The sequence below is a fragment of the Dermacentor variabilis genome, chromosome 4 (genome assembly GCF_050947875.1).
Source record: "Dermacentor variabilis isolate Ectoservices chromosome 4, ASM5094787v1, whole genome shotgun sequence".
Taxonomy (NCBI): domain Eukaryota; kingdom Metazoa; phylum Arthropoda; class Arachnida; order Ixodida; family Ixodidae; genus Dermacentor; species Dermacentor variabilis.
The window spans coordinates 233,517,097-233,539,601 of NC_134571.1; the positions used below are offsets into that span (position 1 = coordinate 233,517,097).

General features: G+C 46.3%; 1 protein-coding gene across 6 annotated transcripts in view; it reads right to left on the minus strand.

Annotated features, from left to right (window-relative positions):
* The window catches only part of LOC142580199 (RING finger protein 141-like), a 253,897-nt gene that overhangs the window by 149,432 nt on the left and 81,960 nt on the right, over positions 1 to 22,505 (minus strand). For all 6 annotated transcript variants that reach the window (XM_075691085.1, XM_075691086.1, XM_075691083.1 and 3 more), the window contains one exon: positions 20,535 to 20,656. In XM_075691085.1, coding sequence (XP_075547200.1) covers positions 20,535 to 20,656 — 122 coding nt within the window. The remainder of the gene's footprint in view (positions 1 to 20,534; positions 20,657 to 22,505) is intronic.

Consider the following 22,505-nt stretch of genomic DNA (forward strand, 5'->3'; position numbering starts at 1 on the left):
AAGTTATCATCTAATACATATGCGCGTGATTCCTCATTATCAGGTTTCCCGGTTACACCGTGCGCGCGCGCGCGCCGCAAATGCAACATGCGCTGTCAAAAGCAGGAATCACTGACCTGCAAGGCATTCACTGTACAGATTCTGAAACGCATTGGTTTCAGTCTGCGATGGCACGTTAGCATGATTCCGCTGAAGTGGAGGCAAAATTTCCCGCGGATATTCCTTCGTCCGTTGTCAGTGCCGTGGTGCAATACATTGCGTACAGCGTTACATATGCGCATTCATTTCACGAGCTTTAGTTCCTCCTGTCCCACATGGCCACAGCAACACCCGGAAATGCACGGTGCAGGTAACGCAGCGCAACAAGACACGGTGACTAACGCAAACCCGCCCACACAGCGCCTTTGCCACGGCACGAAACCTACCAGAGCAACACATGTCAGCGCTCAAAACCATAACAACGCCGCCATTGTGGCCCAAAAGGCGGGGCCATACAGCAAAAAAATAAAAAAGCCGCAAAAGAATGAGAACCTACGACGTCATTTCCGCGACACTTTTCTCCAAGCGCGCGGAGGGGTAGGGCCTCTCCCACGGAGGAAGGAAACTAAGGAGAGGCCGTGACGTCACTCTTTGTGAAGCAAAAGTGAAGCCGGAAGTTGGCGTTGCCCATGGCGATGCTCCGCCTTTTGGGCCACCCTCCTCTCTTGTTTACATCTTTCGCGAAACCACGCAGCGCTGCGCGTGGTTTCGCACGCTCGCGCAACATCCGGCAGAGCACGGTGCAGGTTACACCGCGCAACAAGACACGGTGACTAACGCAAACACGCCCACACAGCGCCTTTGCCACGGCACGAAACCTACCAGAGCAACACATGTCAGCGCTCAAAACCATAACAACGCCGCCATTGTGGCCCAAAAGGCGGGGCCATACAGTAAAACAAAATAAAAAAGCAGCAAAAAATGAACCTTCTACGTGATTTCCGCCACACTTTTCTCCTAGCGCGCGGAGGGGGTAGGGCCTCTCTTTAGTTTTCTTCCTCCGTGCATCGAAGCGACGGCTCTAACCTAGCACCAAACTGGGTTCACTTCGTGGTAACGAGTGAAGTTCGCAAGCTAGGAGAAGTGACTGCGGTTATCGCTTTCTCTCAAATAGCGTGTGTTATGAAGATTGATTCATTAGACGCCGCTGATTCCGAATTCTATTGTAGATTTTATGGCTCGTAGGCCTAACATGGCTAAGCTTGGCTGGTGAAGGCACGTAAAGTTGGTTTGCTCAAAACTAAGTGCAACTAATTGTTTGCTGCTTACAGAATAACCCCTAAATTGTAATTAAACGCGAATACAGGCAAGTCAAAATTACTCTTCCTATCATAAATTGGTATAGTTTATTTAATTATTCGTAATAGCTTTTCTTTGACGCCATAGTGGCGATGTCAGCGCAAGACGCTTTCCGCAAACGCAAAACCCTATTCTAAAACTCTTCACTCCTGCATGTGCTAACGATAACGCCCGCAAAGCTCTTTGGGGCCCCAAACTATTGGGGCCCCTATTCTAAAACTCGCTAATACTTTGTGCTGATGACATGGCGGCAATGACGATTCGTTGCTATTCGTATGTTACTGGAGCCAGCATTAATACGACTTTCGTTCCCTTTCAATAAAATTAGTTAATTTTCCCTGATAGAAGCACAAATTCCCTGAGTTTTCCCTGACTATTCAAATTCCCTGAGAATTCCCGGTTTTCCAAGTTTTCCCAGTTGGTACACACCCTGCAAGTGTGAAAACAGTTAAGTTCCTTTTGCACAGAGAGCATTTGTTTTTATACACTGCAGCAAGCACCCATATTTCTTCTTATTGCCTTGTTTAGACTTGCGAGGCAATGGTTGCCATGCCAGGAAGCATACAGAAGCCTCCTCATACTTGATTATTGCATTCAATCACCTTTTCTCTGCAAGCGAAGTGGTCTAATGTGCGTTCAACAAGCACTGGAGCCTCCCCATGCTTTGTTGAGTTCCTGTACAGTGCTGCACAGTAATGTGAGGAGGAGCAGGAAAAAAACTTGGAGGACGCTTAAGCTTCGCCTTCAAGAGTGGAACGCGATAGCGTTATCGCACCCCGTTAGCACCGCCCGCTCATTCGGTCGGCATGCTCTTGAGTCACACGCAGCGTTCGGCATGGCAACGAAACGTGCGCCTGAGCAAGCGGAACGAACAAAAGAACTCGGTGTCTCGGAGGAAGAAACGATCTACGCGAACCAAACGTCCCGATTGGCACGGACAGCCGGGCCGCGACGTGCCATGAAGGCGGGCCGCGATCATGGGGCTGACACCTCGATGGGATCGTCCTCTATCTCGGTTGGGGGCACCACGCAGACGCATGACTCCTCGGAAGCAGCTCGGCACACATCGCAGGGGACGCTTTCCCATCAGACGCACTACGGCGCAGCGATCACGTCAGAGGCGTCCCGCATCAAACGCTGCACGTAGGTATCGCGCTGTGAGCGGAAAGAGGAGCCGCGTCGCCTAAACACGAGGGTTCGAGTGACGCACGCTGGAAGTTGGAAGGGGAAAGAGCGAGAAAACTTATCAAACGCAAGGGTATTGGGGCATCCTCGCACCGGTCTCCGCACAGCCCAAAGGGGAGAAGCGGGCGAGCGCAAAGCCACCTAGAAAAAAATGTAAGGCCACCGCATCACTTCCTCTCCTTGTCAATACGTCATGAGAGTCGGATGGTAGCGGCGGATGGGGGAGCGCTGCGTTTTTACAATGCGGCGCGCATTCTGAAAACAAATTTTCTCCTTGGCTGCAACGCTAGAGCGGAAACGTGTGGAGCTTTTTCTTGGTGGCTTTGATGGGGCATGCTGCACTGTAAACGCGACTGCTTTTCTTCGATTGTGCGTGGTTCGTCGTACACGGAAGTGCAACGATGCCTGGTTGTTGTTGCGCACCAAACTGCAAGTCCAATTATGACGGAGGACCAAGTGTCCGAATGCACAAGTTCCCATTTGACCGAGCCACTCGGAAGCATGGACAGCAGCAGTTCCTCAGAAGGACTTCTCGCCAACGAAGTACACAGTGGTAAGTATTTCTTCTCTCTGTTGTTATTCTGGGTTTCCAGACAAATAGGTTTCGTCACGTTAGTGCGCAATGCATTCGTGCACACGTGCACAATAGATGGGTCTCTGCACCTGTCGATGCGCTTGTAAATTCAACATTTTCGTCGAGCTTCATACCTTTATTGGCTTGTTTTTTTGTTTTTATTTCAGCTCTGTGAAAAGCATTTCTTGCCATAGGATTACTTGAAGACGACATCTTACATGGACGTCAAGACAGGAAAAGTGGTCAAAGTTGCCATGAAAAACATTCGTCTGAACTTCCGAGCTTGTTTCTCAATTGCCTTGCCTATTTATCGCGTGCGTCCGCAAGCGTGCGTTCGAGAAGCACCGGGTTCCAAAAGAGCACACTTGGAAGCCACATATTTGCAAAAAGCAATAATGCTTTCTCAGCAAACCCAAGCAGAAGAGGACGCCAAAAATGTGGTTGGTAGCTTTGCGGACTTGCTGAAGGCCTTGCCAAGCTTTCAGAGTTCGGACTTCTGGACAGTTTTGAACAAGTGCTCCAAGGCTTTCTTTTTGGACTTGTCATTTCAATCTGCTCCTGCAGTCCGTGCTTTGGTGATCATGTCCACAGACCTGTGCATCGAAGTATTTTTTGGTGAAACGGGTATGAGGAAGTGTGGTGATGTGTTAGTTCCTGAAAAGCTGTGCGACTTGAGAGATTTGAAAAGTGTGTTACACATGATCGAACCGACACGTAAGGATATCAGCACTGAGCGTTCTGAAAAGGCCCGTCATCTACTGACATTGGTTTCAACATTGCTAGAGTAAGTAAGTGGAAAACATTTTGCATGCGAGTTGCCAGAATGGCATTTGGAAGTGCTTAAATTCTTGAAGAGTCAAGTTGATCTTGTTTTGAATAATGCTGGCCAATATGCCCCCGATTTATTGGTTTTTGCTAGCCTTTTGTTCACAATTTCACCTCATACATATAGATTCCTGAGAAGTTCGATGAAGCTTAAGATGCCGCATCCTGATACGATCAGAAGACTGTGTTCATCGTACGATGTACGCCCTGAAAAGGAGCAGCAAGAATGTAGCTTTCTTTCCAATGCAAAGCGTATTGTAAGCACATATAAAGAGCATGAAAAGGCTGTAAGGTTAATGATTGATGAGATTCACCTTCAATCATTTTTTGATTACAAGGCTGGCTTTGTTACTGGTGCTGTGGTAAATTCATCGACTGCAGCAAAAACTGCCCAGGTATTTGTGATACAGAGCCTGCTCTCTTCAAACAAGGATGTTGTACACACTCTTCTTGTGGCACAGATCGATGCTAAGGTGCTGCACGACTTCCTTCGGAAGATTGTTCTTGATCTAGAGGCATCTGGTTTTAGAATAATCGCAGTGATCTCGGACAATAACGCCATAAACAGAAACGCCAAGTCCTACTTCGCTAAGACGGCAAAGTGTCAGCATTGTTTACCAGCATCCTGCTGACCCATCACGACCCGTTTTTCGTGATGGACCCAGTTCACATACTAAAGTGTATAAGAAATAACTGCCTCAATCAAAGAAGCATTCGCAGAAATTTGTCAAAAGCTCCACCCCATTTGAAGTTACTGCTCTACAAAACACTAATTAGACCGAAGCTAGAGTACGCGTCATCTGTCTGGGACCCTGGTCAAAAAACACTAGCAGATACCATTGAGTCAGTTCAGAACAGGTCAGCACGTTTCATCCTTTCTAATTATTCCTGCACATCTAGCGTTTCTTTAATGAAGTCAAACCTTGGCCTTATTAACTTGCACATTCGAAGAAAAATTTCCCGTCTCTGCCTTTTTCAAAAAATCTTTTACCAAAACAGCTCGCTTAAGCAAGACTTCATTTCAGAGCCTTCGTGCGTGTCGTCGCATCTTGATCATCGGTTTAAAGTGTTCATTCCTTTCTGTCGCACAGATGTTTTCTCTGACTCATTTCTGCCAAAAACCAGTGCCAATTAGAACCGCCTTCCCCGCTCCATCACCTGCATCGAGGAGGCATCATCTTTCAAGACTGCAATAACTGATTATTTGAGTTTATCACCTTAATACTAATTATTGTTTGAACAAGGATTTCTTTTTAATATTGTACCCACCCCCTCTGTAACGCCCTTCAGTGCCCTGAGAGTACTGTAAATAAATAAATAAATAAACACTGGCAAATGCATGTACTTTACTGAACCGAAGAGTGACGGGGCTGAACCAAAGATACTTACAGCATCTTTCAAGGTATTATGCCAGTTGCACGAAGCTGAAAAGCATGAGCTCTTGAAGCTAGCACCAACGCTCACTTTGAAGGCACAGAACCCCTCGAACATGGAATGGCAGAACGTTAAACTGGCCTTAAAGATTTTTAACTCATCTACCGTTGCTGCTCTCAGTGTTGCAACGTTCCAGCATGCAAAGGAAACATCTCAATATGCCGACACCATTTTGACTTGGTGGAACATTGTTAATGTCAAGACACCAAGAAAAGGATAGCGGTTGTGAGATCAGTTGCAACGTCCAGTAGTTTCATCGTCATGTCCTCAACTAAAATTCTTAGAGAGAATAGTTCAATGGCTTGATCACCGGGGAAGCCTCAAACATGACAATGGCCGCTTGGCACGTGAAACGCACATAGCTTTCAGCCATACTACCCAAGCCTTGCACGAACCTGCCATATACTGTCTCGAAGAGCTTCATTTCGGGTATGTTCTTTCGGGCAAATTTCAAGCTGATAGCTTAGAGGATCGCTTTGGAGAGTACCGGCAACTGCCTGGTGCCAATTACTATGTGTCTATAAGGCAGATATATGAATCTGTAAACAAATTGCATTTGCAGAAGGTTCTGGACCTGCCAGATTTAGACATTCTACTACCACGAGCGCAAGCACGTTGGAGACAAGTGTAAATTCAGGGAACGGCCAGTTTCAAGTCACTGTGACCGACCCTGACAGTGAGAAAAAAACGTCAAGGCTACTGGCACTAACCTATCTTGCCGGCTGTTGTGGCCATGCAGCTCTAAAAAATTGACATGCGCATCTTGCAGTGAAAGCCTTGTGATACAAGATGATCAGGGTCATCGATCTAGATGACCCTGAGAATGCATTAATCACAAAGATGACAAGGGGTGGCCTGCAGTTTCCGCGAGCAGTTGTAGTTAATGCTGTACTCTTTACAGAAATTATATTGGACAAGCTCAGGACACCAGAATATGCCGTACGATTTTTCAGCCTTCCTAGGCAGAAAGATACTCTTATCGGCCTTGTGTTCGCTACCCTTCATGACTTTAAGGATGTAGATGTGTGTGATTTCGGTCATCCTGCACAGGAGGTAATGGGGCATGTTGTAAGTGCTGCAGCGAATACACTGCTGAACAAGTTGTGCCGCACAGAAAACGACAAATTACGCAAGGCCAAGAATGACAGAAAATTGCAGACCTTGAAGGCCTGAGATGTTTCCCATTACTTGTTTTTCGTTCATGAAGCTCTGTTTTGTTGAACATCTATGTATGTTTGTGTTGACAGAACCCTTGTAAAAGGAAACCTGTGGCGTAGCTAGGACTTATGCCTACATTATCAAAATTTAAACCCTGCATTTTGGCCCATTCAAATGTTAGCGTTTGAGTGCATTGTGCTACCTGTTTATGATTCAAACTCTCGATGCTACCGCAATCCATTAATTGCATGTTTTTCTTTAGGACTGAGAGTAGGCCTCTCGTTTTTGACTTACTTTTCACCATTATCTCAGTATTTTATGAAGATCAAAAAGGCCTGCAAACAAGGCGGGTGGAAATAAAATAACCACAAGAAATGGTACAACAAAGACGTAAGCTTATTTTACTTGACAATTAGTTGTGCATGACCCTATAATGATAAAATTTCCACAATAAAATGAACCTCGATATTCGTGTGTCTAGCGAGGACTGTTTTACGCAATGCAAGAGCGAGAATGATAACTGTATATGAAAGATTTAAAATGTGTTTCTGAATGCAGGTCTTATAATTTGTGAATAAAGTATATTCTGTGTCTTCAATATGCAGTTTTCCTCTTTCTTTCTTTCCATCTAAGGATAAAGTGACTAAGCAGCATGCAGTTTGCTTGTCTTTGTCCCGACCAAACATCACAAGCACAATAAGGCAGGTCGTGTTGCGATACACGCAAAAAAAAAAAAAAAAATGTCGCCAATCAAGTAATCTAAGGAAGGTACGAAAGAATGTTGCTTTCTATGGTGGTGTTGACTGCGGTGAACCAGCGGCTCCCCCTTATTTTTTGCGTCAGCTATACGTGTCTTGCTTTGGAACTGAAGCATATGCATTTATAGGTTGCTGTCACTTTAAGGACAGCACAAATTTTTCCTGAACATCTTGAAGGGGCAGTGCGAAAAGACGATGACAGAAGGCAGGAACGCACAGGACAGCGCTGAACTCACAATTAACTTTATTCGAAGGCATACACATACTTATGTACACAACCCATAGTCACGTGCTCTCCCATCTATGGCTTCATTATCAGTGCGCAGGCAAAAAACACGCAAACCCATTTAATCTAATGCTACGCTATGAGGCGGCTTAAAAATTCAAATTCACTATCATGCAAATTTAACGATGGCATGCTTACACAACGCGACCCTTTTTTCCTGATATAGAAGGCCTCAATGGATCTCCCTCGTAGTCTGATTTTTATGCGCGGAAACTATTGCGGTGTTTTTATATATTGGAGTGCACCCATGCTCAGAGCAATGCCACGCGACATGCGAGTAGGCATTACCTGTTAGTGAGCGTCTATGTTCAGACAATCTAATAGTGAGGCAACGACCTGTTTGACCGATGTATACGTGACCGCAGGAAAACGGAAGCTCATAAACAACTCCCGTTCTACAGTGCACAAACGGGGAAGTATGCTTAACAGTACAGGCTTTCCCAGCATGAGTGGAGGCAGCCTGGGCCAATTTTCTATTGGTCTTACCACAAATTTTGATCAACTTGTTAGGGGCAGAAAAAACAACCTTTATATCAAATCTGCCTGCTACATTCCTGAGACTGTGTGATAGTTTATGCACATATGGAATTCCTCTCCTTGGCCATATCCGGGTCGGCGTGGCGGAACAAACGGCTAATTTCTTCCGTAAAGATGGCAACGTTCTCGTTTGGTAGCTGCACTCGGGCGTCCAGCATAGCTTCGACCCTTTCCTTGCGCACGACGCTTGTAAAGGTGCGCAGGAAGCCGCTACGGAACAGGTCCCACATTGTCAAGGTCGACTCCCTGTTTTCAAACCCCGTTCTGACGGCATCTTCTAAGGCAAAGTAGACATGCTGCAGCTTGTCGTCGGAGTCCCAGTTGTTGAATGTTGAGATTCGTTCGTAGGTTTCCAGCCATGATTCCGGGTCTTCAGTCGCTGCTCCATGGAAGGTTGGTGGGTCCCGAGGTTGTTGTAGGATAACGGGGGATGCTGGGGCAGCCATTGGGGTTGTCTTGACCACGATCTTCTTTGTCGTCTCAGGTAGAAGTCTGCGCTTTGGGGGCAGTCCTTGCAGTCTGCGGCTAGCACGCTGGTCTTGGGCAATGTTGGTTCTGTCCTTGGGCTTCGGGCTTGGATCGCGGCTTTGCGGGGGCGTTCGGTACATGAACGCACAAGCACCTCCACCAGATGTCACGTGGTAGTGACGTTAAAGAACACAGTAGCAATACTGTGAAAGAGAAAACTAGCTTTTATTGGGTGAACCTGTGCCCACAAAACAGGCTACACTTAAAGCACAACAACAGCGGCGAACACGGTCGGCGATCGTCGGAAATCTGATCAGCGGGTCAAGCGCGTCGGCTTTTATACAGCAGTCGTTGAATGTTCCAGACTAATCGCTGGGACCCGCGTGTCTTCCACAAAGTTCTACACCATTCGCGTCACGCGATGAAATCAGATACCACAAGGTTCGGCGCTAACAGCCAGCGGATAGAAGCATCGATAACATTCCAGAAACTTCCTATACATGCAGGCACGCCCTGCGCTGTGCGATAGCATTTGTTAAGCGGTGAAACATGGTCACCCGGGAAAGATCAACATGTACATGTGTCAATATTGCATAAGCGTATGATCCCATGTGAGACCATGTGGCATCCGTGAATATTGTGATTAATTTCCTGTCTATGTGGTGACGTTTTGCTTGCACTTGACGTCGACCGTCATGTAGGTGTGGCATCGTATTTTTTTTGTATATTTGTAAATGCAATGTTGCGCGGTAGCGGAGGGCTTTGACTAACTGGTGTCAACTGGATAGGGGAGACCCTGCTCGTTTCAAGATGTCGCATCCTTGCTCCATACAAGACAAGCGCGCTACGTGTCTGTCTCGGTGTTCTTGTGTTAGTTCTGCGAAAGTGTGAAAGAGGCCCGTCTGTTGAAGGCGATGATTTGAGGTGTATATTGGTTGGCCCGGGGCGGCCTTGTGAAGGGTGCTGAGTGAAAATTCGAGTTTGTGTTTGTGTCAGTGTTACGAATGGGGCGGTGTACAGAAGCCTACTATACACGAGCACAGTCACGAGCTGTGTTGCTTGTTCTTCTTTCAGTCCATGTCAGTAATGTTAGGTGTTGCACAATATTGTAGAGTAATGAATGACACAGGTGGTGTTTTATATTATTACGATATCATCGAGAGATGCTCAAGAAACGAGCCGCCGCGAGAACGATGATGAAGTTGGTTGGTGCGCTTGGCGCGAGCGAGTGTCGGCCTGGCTGCCTGGCTCCAGTGTAATAGCCTGTAAATAGCCTTTTCTGTCTGTGTCTTTCCACACGCAACATTCTGGTGGAGGTCAGCGATCCCCATCCTCACCATGGAACTCAGAAGTGGTCAGCACACCGAGCTCGTCACCATGCCTCCCGGTGACGCGCCCACCTCTGCAATGGCTTCGGCTTGTCCCACTGCTCCAATCGTCATTGTCGCCCCACATCGCGACCCAGGTGTGTTCTCTGGCCTGGAGGGCCAGGATGTTGACGACTGGATCAAACTCTATGAACAAGCCAGTGCTAATAACAGGTGGGACCCAACGATTATGCTCGCCAACGTCATCTTTTATCTCAGCAGCACCCCACGCGTGTGGCACTGAACGTATGACGACGAGATAACCAGTTGGGACAATTTCAAAGAGAAGCTACGGGAACTGTTCGGCGACCCCATTGGGCGCAAGCCTGCCACGAGAAAGGCTCTTGCGTCTCGTGTTCAGTCATCTACGGAGCCGTACGTTTCCTACATCCTCGATGTCTTAGCTCTATGCCGCAAAGCTGACGATGCTATGTCCGAAGCCGATAGAGTGTCACATATTCTAAAAGGCATAGCCGATGACGCTTTCAATTTGCTTGTTTTTGGCAACGTCTCAACTATCGAGGCCATCATCAAAGAATGCCGTCACCTTGAACAAGCTAAGAGCCGCCGTATCACACACCACATCACGCGGCTACCCAACACTGCTGCTACGTCGACATGTGAGGGTCGACCACGTCAGACCACCACCTGTGATGAAGTCACTCGTATTGTTCGCCGCGAACTCAAGGCCACCTGTTCGCCACCTTTCTCCAGGACGCCTCCCGATCCGCCAGCAACCACCATTGCGATGATCCAGGCCGTCGTCCGACAGGAATTTGAGAACATGGGTCTGAACTCCGTGTGTTCCATGTCTCAACCCAACATTCCCCAGTTCTCTAGCGGCCTCTCCTCGTCCTCGGCAGTCCTTTTCCGCCACATCTCGCCACAACCCGTCCGAATGGCATACCCCTGATGACCGGCCGATTTGCTTCCACTGCTGTCGCATCGGCCACGTCGCTCGTCACTGCCACAACCGATGGCCACCACCTCCTCGGACGTACACCAACGCTTATTCCCGCACCTTTGGACCTTCCGTTCCCTATACCACCCGCCATGAATCCACTGCCGCTGATGCTCCTGCTCCGAACCTTCAGTACATCCGCTCGCCCTCAGCTCGATGCCATCAGTCTCGTTCGCCCGAACCCCGTCGGTTCTCTTCGCCGCCTATCGCCTCCCGGATCCAGCCGGAAAACTAGGCACTGCAGCTTCTGGAGGTGAGGCTGCGTTGTCGACCCTGCCCTCAAATCTTCTGCTCACGTTACCCATGAACCGAAACCTTCTTGACGTTGACGTTGACGGCTATCCTGTCACAGCACTCATCGATACAGGAGCACATCTTTCAATTATGAGTGCTGCCTTCCGACGACGACTGAACAAGCTCCTCACCCCAGCGTCTGCACGCGTCGTACGCGTTGCGGATGGCGGTACTGTGCCTATCGTCGGCATGTGTATGGCACGCGTCAGCATCGCCAGCCGCCACACTCCTGTCCTCTTCATCGTTATTGCTCATTGCCCCCCCGACCTCATTCTCGGCCTCGATTTTCTCTCCGCACATTCTGCTCTTATTGACTGCTCTTCCAGTACCCTTCGCCTTGAGCTGCCGATGCTCGCAGAACCTTCTGACGCACCCCACTGCCGCTTACGTCCCACCGGCTTTCTTCACCTGCAGCCAAAGTCAATAGCCTACATTGAACTGTTGTCTTTCGCACGAGTTCCTGATGGCAAGTACCTCGTCACTCCTCTGCCCCACATTCCACTAAGGTATGACGTTACAGTGCCTCACAGTATACTTAATATTACTGCGAACCGCACTCGCATGCCTGTCTGTAACTTTGGATTGGCAAAGCAAATTCTACCGCAAGGTATTTGCCTTGCCACCGCTGATTGTCTCGGCAACCAATACGTGGCAGCGTTATCGACTGATGATTCTCGCGAGCTCAGCGGGCCCCTCGCGCCAGCCTCGGGTGCTGATCCCGATATAAAGAAAATGGTTGCGACAGACCTGTTCTCGGTGCAGGCTGAAGAGCGTTGCCAAGTATTATCATCCTACCAAGATATTTTCGATATCGACGATCGCCCTTTAGGCCATACGCTCGCGGTCAAGCATCGGCTTCTTACTGGTGATGCTACGCCTATTCACCGACGACCGTATCGAGCTTCTGCGTCGGAACACCGAGTAATTCAAAACAAAGTCAACAAAATGCTCAATGAAAACATCATTGAGCCTTCTTCGAGTCCCTGGGCGTCACCTGTGGTGTTGGTTAAGAAGAAGGACGGCACGTGGCGCTTCTGTGTAGACTACTGTCATCTGAACAACATTACTAAGAAGGACGTCTACCCGCTCCCACGTATAGACGACGCCCTTGACTGGCTGCCCGGTTCCAGCTATTTCTCTTCTATTGATCTTCGTTCTGGATACTGGCAGATTGCTGTTGACGATATGGACCAAGAAAAAACCACGTTCATCACACCTGATGGCCTATACCAATTTAAAGTAATGCCGTTAAGATTATGCAATGCCCCTGCTACCTTCGAGCCTATGATGGACTCCTTGCTCCAAGGTTTCAAATGGTCCACATGCCTCTGCTACCTCGACGACGTCATTGTCTTCTTGCCAACGTTCGACACTCACCTTGAACGTCTCACAACTATACTTGATGTATTTCGAAAGGCGAAGCTGCAACTTGACTTGTCCAAATGTCGTTTTGGCCACCGGCAAATTACTCTTCTGGGCCATCTCGTTGACGCTTCCAGAGTACAGCCTGATCCCGACAAAACTCGTGCTGTCAACGAGTTTCCGGTTCCGAAGACAGCCGCAGACGTTCGAAGTTTTGTAGAGCTATGCTCGTACTTTTGTCGTTTTATTCAAGATTTTGTGGCAATTGCTAGACCCCTCACTAATCTTTTGAAGAAAGGTGTACAATTCTCGTGGGGTACTGCAGAAGCCGCCGCCTTCTCTCGTCTCGTTACCCTTCTCTCCTCACCACCCATTCTGGCCCACTTCCGACCCTGATGCCCCTACAGAATTGCGTACAGATGCCAGCGGTCATGGTGTAGGTGCAGTCTTAGCCCAGCATCAGCGTGGCCAGGATCGCATTATTGCTTATGCGAGCCGCCTCCTCACACCATCGGAGCGCAACTATTCCATTACGGAATGAAAATGCCTTGCTGTAGTCTGGGAAGTTGCGAAGTTCCGTCTTTACCTTTACGATCGGCCTTTTTCCGTAGTCACTGACCATCATGCTCACTGCTGGCTCTCTTCGCTAAAAGATCCTACAGGCCGGCTTGGTCGATGGGCTTTGAGGCTACAAGAATTTTCATATTCCGTGGCGTACAAGTCTGGCCACCTGCACCAAGACGCTGACAGCTTGTCGATTTACCCTGTTGACGACTCTGACTCCTCTAATATTGCCTGTGTTTCTTGTGTATTCTCTGTATCACAGCTGCTTCATTTCGCCGACGAGCAACGCCGTGACGCCTACATCAGAGTACTCATCAACCGTTTTGAACACTCTCCGGCCGATGCTACTCTACGCCTTTTCGTCCTATGCGATCGTACTCTGTACCGTCATAACCTTCATCCAGATGGCCCTGAGTTCCTACTTGTAATACCTAAACACCTCCGCTCTACCCTTCTAGAAGAGCTTCATGACGCACCAACGGCAGGCCACCTCGGCATATCTTGAACCTGTGACCATGTCCGTCACAGTTTCTTCTGGCTGGGCCTTGCCCGTTCCGTACAATGTTACATTGCCACTTTTGAACTTTGCCAACGACGTAAAAGCCTTCCCAGCTCCCCGCTGGTTACCTGCAGCCGCTCAACATTCCTGCCGAGCCCTTTCATCGTGTCGGCTTAGACCTTCTCGGCCCATTTCCGGAATCTACATCAGGAAACAAGTGGGTTGCAGTCGCGGTGGACTAAGCGACCCGCTATGTCGTAACCCGCGCTCTTTCGACCAGTTGCGCAACTGACCATTGCAGACTTCCTCCTACATGATATTATTTTGATGCATGGTGCTCCGCGTCAATTGCTAACAGACTGTGGCCATACATTTTTGGCCGTTTTTGGCCAAAGTCATCGACAACAACATGTGTGCCTGCTCAATACGGCATAAATTTACCACCTCCTACCGTCCCCAAACGAACGGCCTCACTGAGCACTTGAACCGCACCCTCACAGACATGCTATCCAAATACGTTTCCGACAACCACCGTGACTGAGACCTGGCTCTACCTTACATTACCTTTGCATACAACTTTTCCCATCTCGAAACTGCTGGCTTTTCCCCGTTTTACCTCTTGTATGGCTGCGAACCAACGCTACCACTGGACACTGTGCTTCCGTCCACCACAGCTTCAACTAGCGATTATGCCCGTGATGCAATTGCCCATGCTGACCACGCTCGCCAACTTGCGCGCGCTCCTCTACAAGTGTCTCAAGACAAGCAGAAGTAACGCTACGACCTCCGTCACCGTGATGTCCATTTTGTGCCCGGCACCCTCGTGTTGCTTTAGTCAACTTCGCGTAAAGTTGGCCTATGTGAAAAACTCCTTTCTTGTTACACAGGTCCATATCGCGTGCTCCACAAAGTGACTGATGTCACCTATGAAATCGTTCTAGCCACGCCCACTACGTCCTCCGCTGTGACAACCAGTGACATTGTCCACGTCGCCCGACTCAAGCCCTACAACTCTCCACACACCTTGGATATTTAACAGCACCGTGACGGTGCTTTTGCTGCCGGGGGGGTAGTATTACGATATCATCGAGCGATGCTCAAGAAACGAGCCGCCGTGAGAACGACGAAGTTGGTCGGTGCGCTTAGCGGGAGTGAGTGTCGGCCTGGCTGCCTGGCTCCAGTGTAAATAGCCTGTAAATAGCCTCTTCTGTCTGTGTCTTTCCACATGCAACAATATGTACAAGATTAGACCATTAGTCAAGCTTTGGCAGAAGGTCAGTCTGAAATCGACCGTGTGATCTTGTGTAAGTGAGAACCTCACGCGACGGGAATCATTGCTTGTAATAATTTGTCCGTACGCTGTCGAAGCAATGATGGGTAAAAGCGGTCCCTGGTGGAAAAAAATAAGTTTACTTGATATTAGTCAAACACAATTATGAAAATTACATGCACTGATGAGCATCTACCATTATTTAGGACATTGTTAAAACAGCCTATACGTCAGATCGGAAAATTTACAACCTGAGAGATGCTTTCATGTCTTCCCTGCTACTTTCATTCAAAAATTATGCTGCCGAATCGACCAAACCATTAATTTTGCTTCATGTTATTGAAGAAGTGGTAGAAGCACTGGAAGCTATAGTTTCAACAACACCACCAGTATGAGTTTTATTTTTCTAGACTCCCCAATCTGCCAAAAATCGTCAAATCTGACCAACAGTTAAAGTTAAGCCGTCATTTCAAATGGTGCGTGAAGCTGTTAGTAGAATAACACCAGCGTAAATGTTAACACAGAGAAAAACTGCCAATCAAATTGATCGATTTAATAGGTCCAGTAACGAAAGCCCTAGCAAGTCGCATCTTATTTTTTTAAAGAAAAAGAACCTTTCAAGTAAGCCAAGGGTTATGAAAGGGAAGTTGGCAGTAACGTCTGTCGTGCTTTCAGGAGCTAAATACGGATATTGTGCACTGATAGAATGAGGCAAAAAACTGTAAAGTTACATGGTTAGTGTGTCTTGGGTAAAAAAAGAAGTAAGAGTTCTGTTTGTGAGTTGGGGTGCAATTTTTCCTTTATGCTTTGCTGATTCGTGTAATAAGGTCCTGTGTGTCCGATGAGTGGTGCTTGTTCGTGCTCATACAATGCAGTGTCAGAGGTACGGCCTCGGCTCGAGAACAGAGCAGACACCCACTGCCCGTAGGAATTCACAAAACTCAGTTAAACGTGAGAAGTCAATAACAACCAATTGGACCAAGTTCCGTTTCATCTAACTTTCCAAAATTTAGCGAGTGTTTTCTTTCGAGCAAGGTCGCTTGAATTAGTACATGCATGATTTGGAAACCAACTGCAATAGTTGAAATGGCATTTAGCAGAGTGCACAATAAGCAATTAAGCTAGCAGTGCTGTTAGAGGTCAAATGCTCCAAATATGGAACAAGCACTGTTTGCAGTTGCCTCTAAATTTTTTGCGAGCAATTCAACTGACAACTCATGGCATTGAATGAGACATCAGCATCTTCTGCTTAAACCGCTAAACTAAAGCATGCGACCAAAATATGTTGCTTCGTGGCATAAAATGTACCATGATCAACTTCAGACCTCCCAAGCTAGTTAATGTTCCAAATACTGTGCCTGCAAAGAGAAGTACATTAGCGAGAATATTCCTGCTTCTTAAAGCATTAGTAACACTTATGCTGGGGCACAATACTAAACTAATGAAATGTAATGAAGCTTAAGTGTAAACCATTTATTAAAACACCTGCCTAAATAATGTACACTCTGCGATTAGAAATGCCAGCAAGATATTTTATATATATCAAAAGAAAGCAATCGTAATCTCACCAGGAAAAAAGGCATAATCCAATGTGAATTTGTTCTGAACCAACCAACATAGTGTCAATCACATTTTTGCAAATGCACGTTTCTTATTCATTCACCATTTAACGTGTGTCGTCTGCTTCTTCCAGGAAATGACGAAATGATACATTGCCATCTGTCTGCCATGATTACACACATAATGGCACACAACAAAAGTCTATCGACAAGTCATTTTTTTCTTTTTTCGGGATTGTGCGTGGGAGCATCATGACAATTTGACAACTACAATGCATTCAGCGCACCCCACAGCTTTGCGCATAGATTTTGGGAAGAAAAGTGCATTCATTATGCGAGTAAATACGGTAGGTAGCCCATTTGTCAAAATCATGCGAACCATACTGTATCACATCTTGACTCCACGAGTTGTGCTGCGAGAGGAGGGTAGTGCAGGCTTGGATCGCTTTGGTCTTCACTTGCTCTTTAATCCTTTCGGGGTACATTTTTTTCGCCATATGCGACCGCCCAGGGTCGATTTTTTTTTTATTCCAGATTCCAAGTCTTCTGAGGTCCTATTGAAAATAGGTCCTCAGACCAAATAGAACCAAAATAGGTCCTATTTTGACAAAAATTTGCCGTAATTTTTCTCGAGTGACCGTAACGCGAGAAAAAGATATTTTGCATTGGTATGTATGTACTTTTTATTTAAGAATAACAACAATTAAAAAAGAAAGGAAATAAACTTATAAGAATAAAAAATTTGATGTATTGTTATAGTTCAAGGCTTAGAATTTGCGCACATGAGAATATTTTGCAAGTCTCAAATGTTCCTGCTCTTACACTAATATTTACGTCTATAGCGTAATTGAACTGCGTAGGTGAGCGCACTTAAGAAAACTGTGTGGTTGTGTGCCCATCAAAAAAGCAAAACGTGTGACAAACTTCCACTAATCTTCATATTGTCGTCAACCAGAGGCAATTAGATATTGCAAGTCTCAAAAAAAAAAAAAAAAGAAAAGAAAAGGAAGCGCATGCATGGCGACATCCTTCCTATGCTCACCCCTGTGAGCACTAAACGAGTGAGAAACAGGTGGCTGCCCTTTGAGCGATTAGTAACGAGATAGCCATTAGTTTTGCGAACGCAAGAAGCCGAAACTGCCAGCGGAACAAAACCCAAACAGCCGCCTGCCCGCACACCCGCAAATGCATGAGCGGTGGTATATAGACATGCCGGAGCAAACTAGCTCTGAAACAAACCATGCAACGAAAGCTGAGAGAGGGAGGCATGTATTCCCACATAGTGGTGGCACCATGCCAGGAAAGAAAAAAAATTAGGAAATTAGCACGCTTTTGAAACATACAGACAGGGCCGTAAATATACGGCATCGACCGTTTTGGACTTGTTCACAGCGTCATATACTTCCGTCATTGACCCTGAAAGGGTTAATTGTGATGCAACACGAGCACTTTCAATCACAATCAAGCCAGATTCAGATAAAAATTTTTATCACAATCAAGAATGGGGCTGCTGCATGGTCAGACAATCCGGATTGAGTTTGTTGAGCTCACTCAGCAAGGCACCGCAGATGACAGCCTACAATGTGACTATAGTGACACATGTACTTGTTTATCTTTATCGGGTGACCACGTTGCATCGCTTAACAAATGTTATCGCACAGCGCTGGACACGCCTGCATCTATCGGAAGTTTCTCGAATGTTATCGATGGTTCCATCCGCTGTCTGTTGTCACCGAACCTTGCGTAACCTGATTTCGTGTATGCGCGACGCGAACGGTCTAGAACTTTCTGGAAGACGCGGGCACAAGTAATTACTCTGGAACCTTCGATGACTGATGTATAAAAGCCAACGCGATTGACCTGCTGATCAGATTTTCGCCGATTACCGACTGTGTTCACCGCTATCGTTGCGCTTTTAGTGTAGCCTGTTTTTGAGGGCACAGGTTCAGCCAATAAAACACTAGTTTCGCCATTCACAGTTTTGAGGCTTTCATCACTATCACGTGACATCTGGTGGAGGTGCGGGGTAGGTCCGGTCATGAACCGTAATTCTTGCTGTGCAAATTCCAATAAGCGTTATTAGGTGTCTTCCAGCTGTCCGAATTTGAGGGCCTTCCCATGCAATCCCAACTTTCTTCAACTGGGCTTCTATGGGCCAACTCATGACGGAGTAATCAGCTCCTGTGTCCACTAAAGCAGTGACTGTGTGGCGGTCAAGAAGCACATCGAGGTCGGTGGTTCTTTGTCTTGCATTGCAGTTAGGTCTTGGTGTCGGGTCACGGCTGCGTTAAGTTCATTAAGTAAAGCGGGTGCAGTGAAGGTTAACAATTGCTGGTTATAATTCACTCGAGGTGCAGGGTATGCCAGTTTTCCTTGTGCCTAGTAGCACGGACGCTAACGATCACATTTAAGTCTGCCAGAGAAAATGCTACATATTCACTGAATTTCAGATATAGCTTTTAACTAAAAATTAATCGATAATTTTATAAACAAAATATTGAAAGAATATCAAATTTTATCAAGAGATTTTCATAGAAAATGAATGCGGAACATTGGCAATACATCGTATTGCTCTTTTCTGCAGTAACTGTAATTTAGTGAGGTTTGCCCTGCCAGTGGTGCCCGAAACAAAGTGGCAGTACTGTATGACTGAAAACACCAAAGCATTATAATGTGTTCACTTTAACAGGAAGAAAAAATTCAAGTGAGCTATTGTTCGAAAAGCCAAAGGAAGCCTTTTCTAAGGTATTCCAGATGCGCATTATAACTTAAAGCCTTGTAAGAATATGACTCCTAGAGTTAAAACATAGCAATATCTACATCTTCCGTACCTATTGGTATTCTTATTGGCCCTCAGACTTTTTTTGCTCTGTGCAAATACACAAGTTCTCTTTAGCCCCATTGCTTTTGTAAAGGTCCCCTTTCTTGAAACAGAGCTTTAAAAACTAAAAAGAAGAAAGTTTTCAAAAAAAGTAGTTTCAACATGACCTTCTGAGAAGAATGGGTGAGTTGGTAACATTGCATCTTGAATGTGTTCACAGCGCACACATGCATGGCAGCACTCTGTCTGTCCGTTTTTCCTAAATAGTATGTGCATGCTGTGGACACACTTCCTGAAAACCAACCCTAATGGCTGTACATGCATGTCCAGAGTAGGACCCCCGTGGAGAATACACATCAGTTCTTTAACATTACAGAGCAAGATGCACTTTACTTTCACACTTACCCCTTTAAAAATATACTGCCAGTGAAACCGAATTAACATGGCAAGCTGGGCGAGTTGGTGATTCAACATGTTCCTAGGGGTGGGCAGCGCAACTCGGACAAAAGATAAAAGAAAGTGTACGATACGAGGGCAGACTAATAACTGGTTTATTTTTTCAAACAAATGACTAAAATATACAGAAAATATAAACACGTGTAAAGTGACGTTTACAAGGATGAAAGGGTGTTAGCCTATCTTGCCATTCAGAAACTCAGTTTCCTTATCCTGTAGAGCGATAGAAGTCTGGCTGACGCATGTGCCTGATTTTACATGCATGAACTAGGCTTCCACAATCTCGCAATTGATTTGATTCATATTTTTATACAATATTTCGGTTTGTTTAAACAAGGATTTGCATAGGCAATTTCTACAATGCGCGGGCAGATTTGAGCCTATTGCATTCCTGATTGCACCTTGGTGCTCCCCAAGGCGAATGTTAAGGCAGCGTCCCGTCTGCCCAAAGTTCTTTCTGCCGCATGAAACCGAGTGCCTCACTCTTACGGCTTCATTAGTTGGAGTGGTATAACAACCATTTTTTAAGCCATGTATTGAGTACAAACATGCACAAAGTGAGGCACGGTGTGAAGTGGTCATGGAGGTCCTGTGCCATCACAAACCCCAATCGCTTTGGTGCAGTGCTTTGCCAAAAGCTGGGCACACGCAGCCATCTTTGCAAGCTTCATTGCGCCGAATCTTGTGGCAAACACTTACAAAGTAGTGCACTGTATACAGTTTGTTCCCTCATTTATTTGCAGCTGCCTGCCTTTTTAAAACTGACCCAAAATGCTTAGTGTATTAACCCAATATAAACAGTAAAAAATTTCACTCACATATTATTCAGCTCATCCACTTTGGCCAGGAAGCGCTCAAATGTGAGTGTGGTGATCTCACCAAACACCTGAGACTGTCGAAAGGCTCCCATCACCTCCGAGCTCAGCTGGGAACCCATGACCTGCACACAAGATTGCACCCAGCTTCAGGTTTCATCTCAAGAGGGCCATGGAGTGCTATGAGACCCTGTCACAAACCGGACCAAGTGGTCCCCATCAAGTGCTCACTGGTCGTCATCCTTTCCGACTGGTGCACGAGAAGGCCCTGCTGCTCATCATCATCATCATCATTAATTTTTCCTTAAGGACCCCTGTCGGGGTATTACATAAGGGGGGGTGTTACAGAAGATAAGTATAGAAACAAAGATATGGTTACAATTTCTTACAAGACTCAGCCTGTGGATTCGCATTAAAACAAACAAACAACAACAACAACAAAAAGCCAAGAGGCACACTGAATAGAATGCAAAAGCAAATCAGCAGAACAGTCACAATGTGAGACGGCAATCGCAAAAGAATGAAGGCACAGTACGGTCATTATAAGGTTAGGGTTTAAGGTGATCAGTAAGCAGCTGCTTGAAGATAATGGGGTTGCGCTCATTGAAAACTCTATCTGGTAAATTGTTCCACTCTATCATGACGCTAGGCAAAAACGATTGATTAAAGGAAAGTGTTGAACCATGCAAGCGCTGGATGCTGCAAGAGTTAAAAAGGTGACGAGATGTACGGGTTGGTGGGATTAGAAGCCTTCCATGCAGTTTTGGGAAGTTATAATAAAGTCGCTGGAAAAGGCACAGTTTCGCAATTTTCCGACGCAACACCAATGGTTCGAGTCCTAGAGATGATTTAATTGCACTGACACTTTCTTCATGGCTGTATCTGGAAGTGATGAATCTAGCCGCACGATTTTGTATTGATTCTAACATATTAATTAAGTAAGCTTGGTGCGGGCTCCAAATAGCTGAGGCGTATTCAAGTTTACTTCGAATAAAAGTTTCATAAGCTAGTTTTCTTGTGGATGAGGGGCACAGCGCAAAGGTACGTCTGACGTAACCAAGTGATTTATTAGTGTCGGTAGTCAATTTTGTTATATGGTCGGACCAGGTCAACTTGCTATTAATAGTAATACCGAGAAAACGATACGACTCAACGGTGGATAGGGCTGTCGAGTTTAAAAAGTACGAGCGATTCTTGTTAGAGTGTTTACGGGATACCTGCATAACTTTACATTTGGAGATGTTAAGTTTCATTAAAGAGTTGGAACACCAGGTTTCTAATGAATGTAAGTCTTTTTGGAGCGTTGCATGGTCGGCTGGGTCTGTAATGTGACGGTAGATTACGCAGTCATCTGCAAAAAGTCGGATATTGGATGATATGCCGTTGGGAAGGTCGTTTATGAAGATGAGAAAGAGAAGGGGACCGAGGACGGGCCCCTGTGGTACTCCGGAGATGACGCTAGCAGTGGTTGAGCAATGATTTCCGATAGCTGTGTAGTACTGGAATCGATTAGTAAGAAAGCAACGGATCCATGACAGTGCGAGATGGTCGAGACCGAGGCATGAAAGTTTGGCCAAAAGCCGCTGATGGGGAACACAGTCAAATGCTTTGGCGAAGTCTAGATATATGACGTCAGTTTGAAGTGATGAGTCTAAATTCAGGTGAAGTTCAGTAATAAATTCAAAAAGCTGTGTATCGCATGACAAACCAGGCCGGAAACCATGCTGATTGTGAAAAAAGAAGGAATGATCACCGAGATGACATGCTATTTGCGAATATACTATATGTTCTAGGAGTTTACAGGGAATACTCGTTAGGGGAATGGGGCGATAGTTGGAAGGATCAGAGTGGCTGCCTGACTTATATACCGGAACCACTTCACTAATCTTCCAGTCATTTGGAAGTGAACTATCAGTAATGGACTGGGTAAAAATTATTTGTAATATTAGACTGGAAATTGCTTTCGTACCTTTT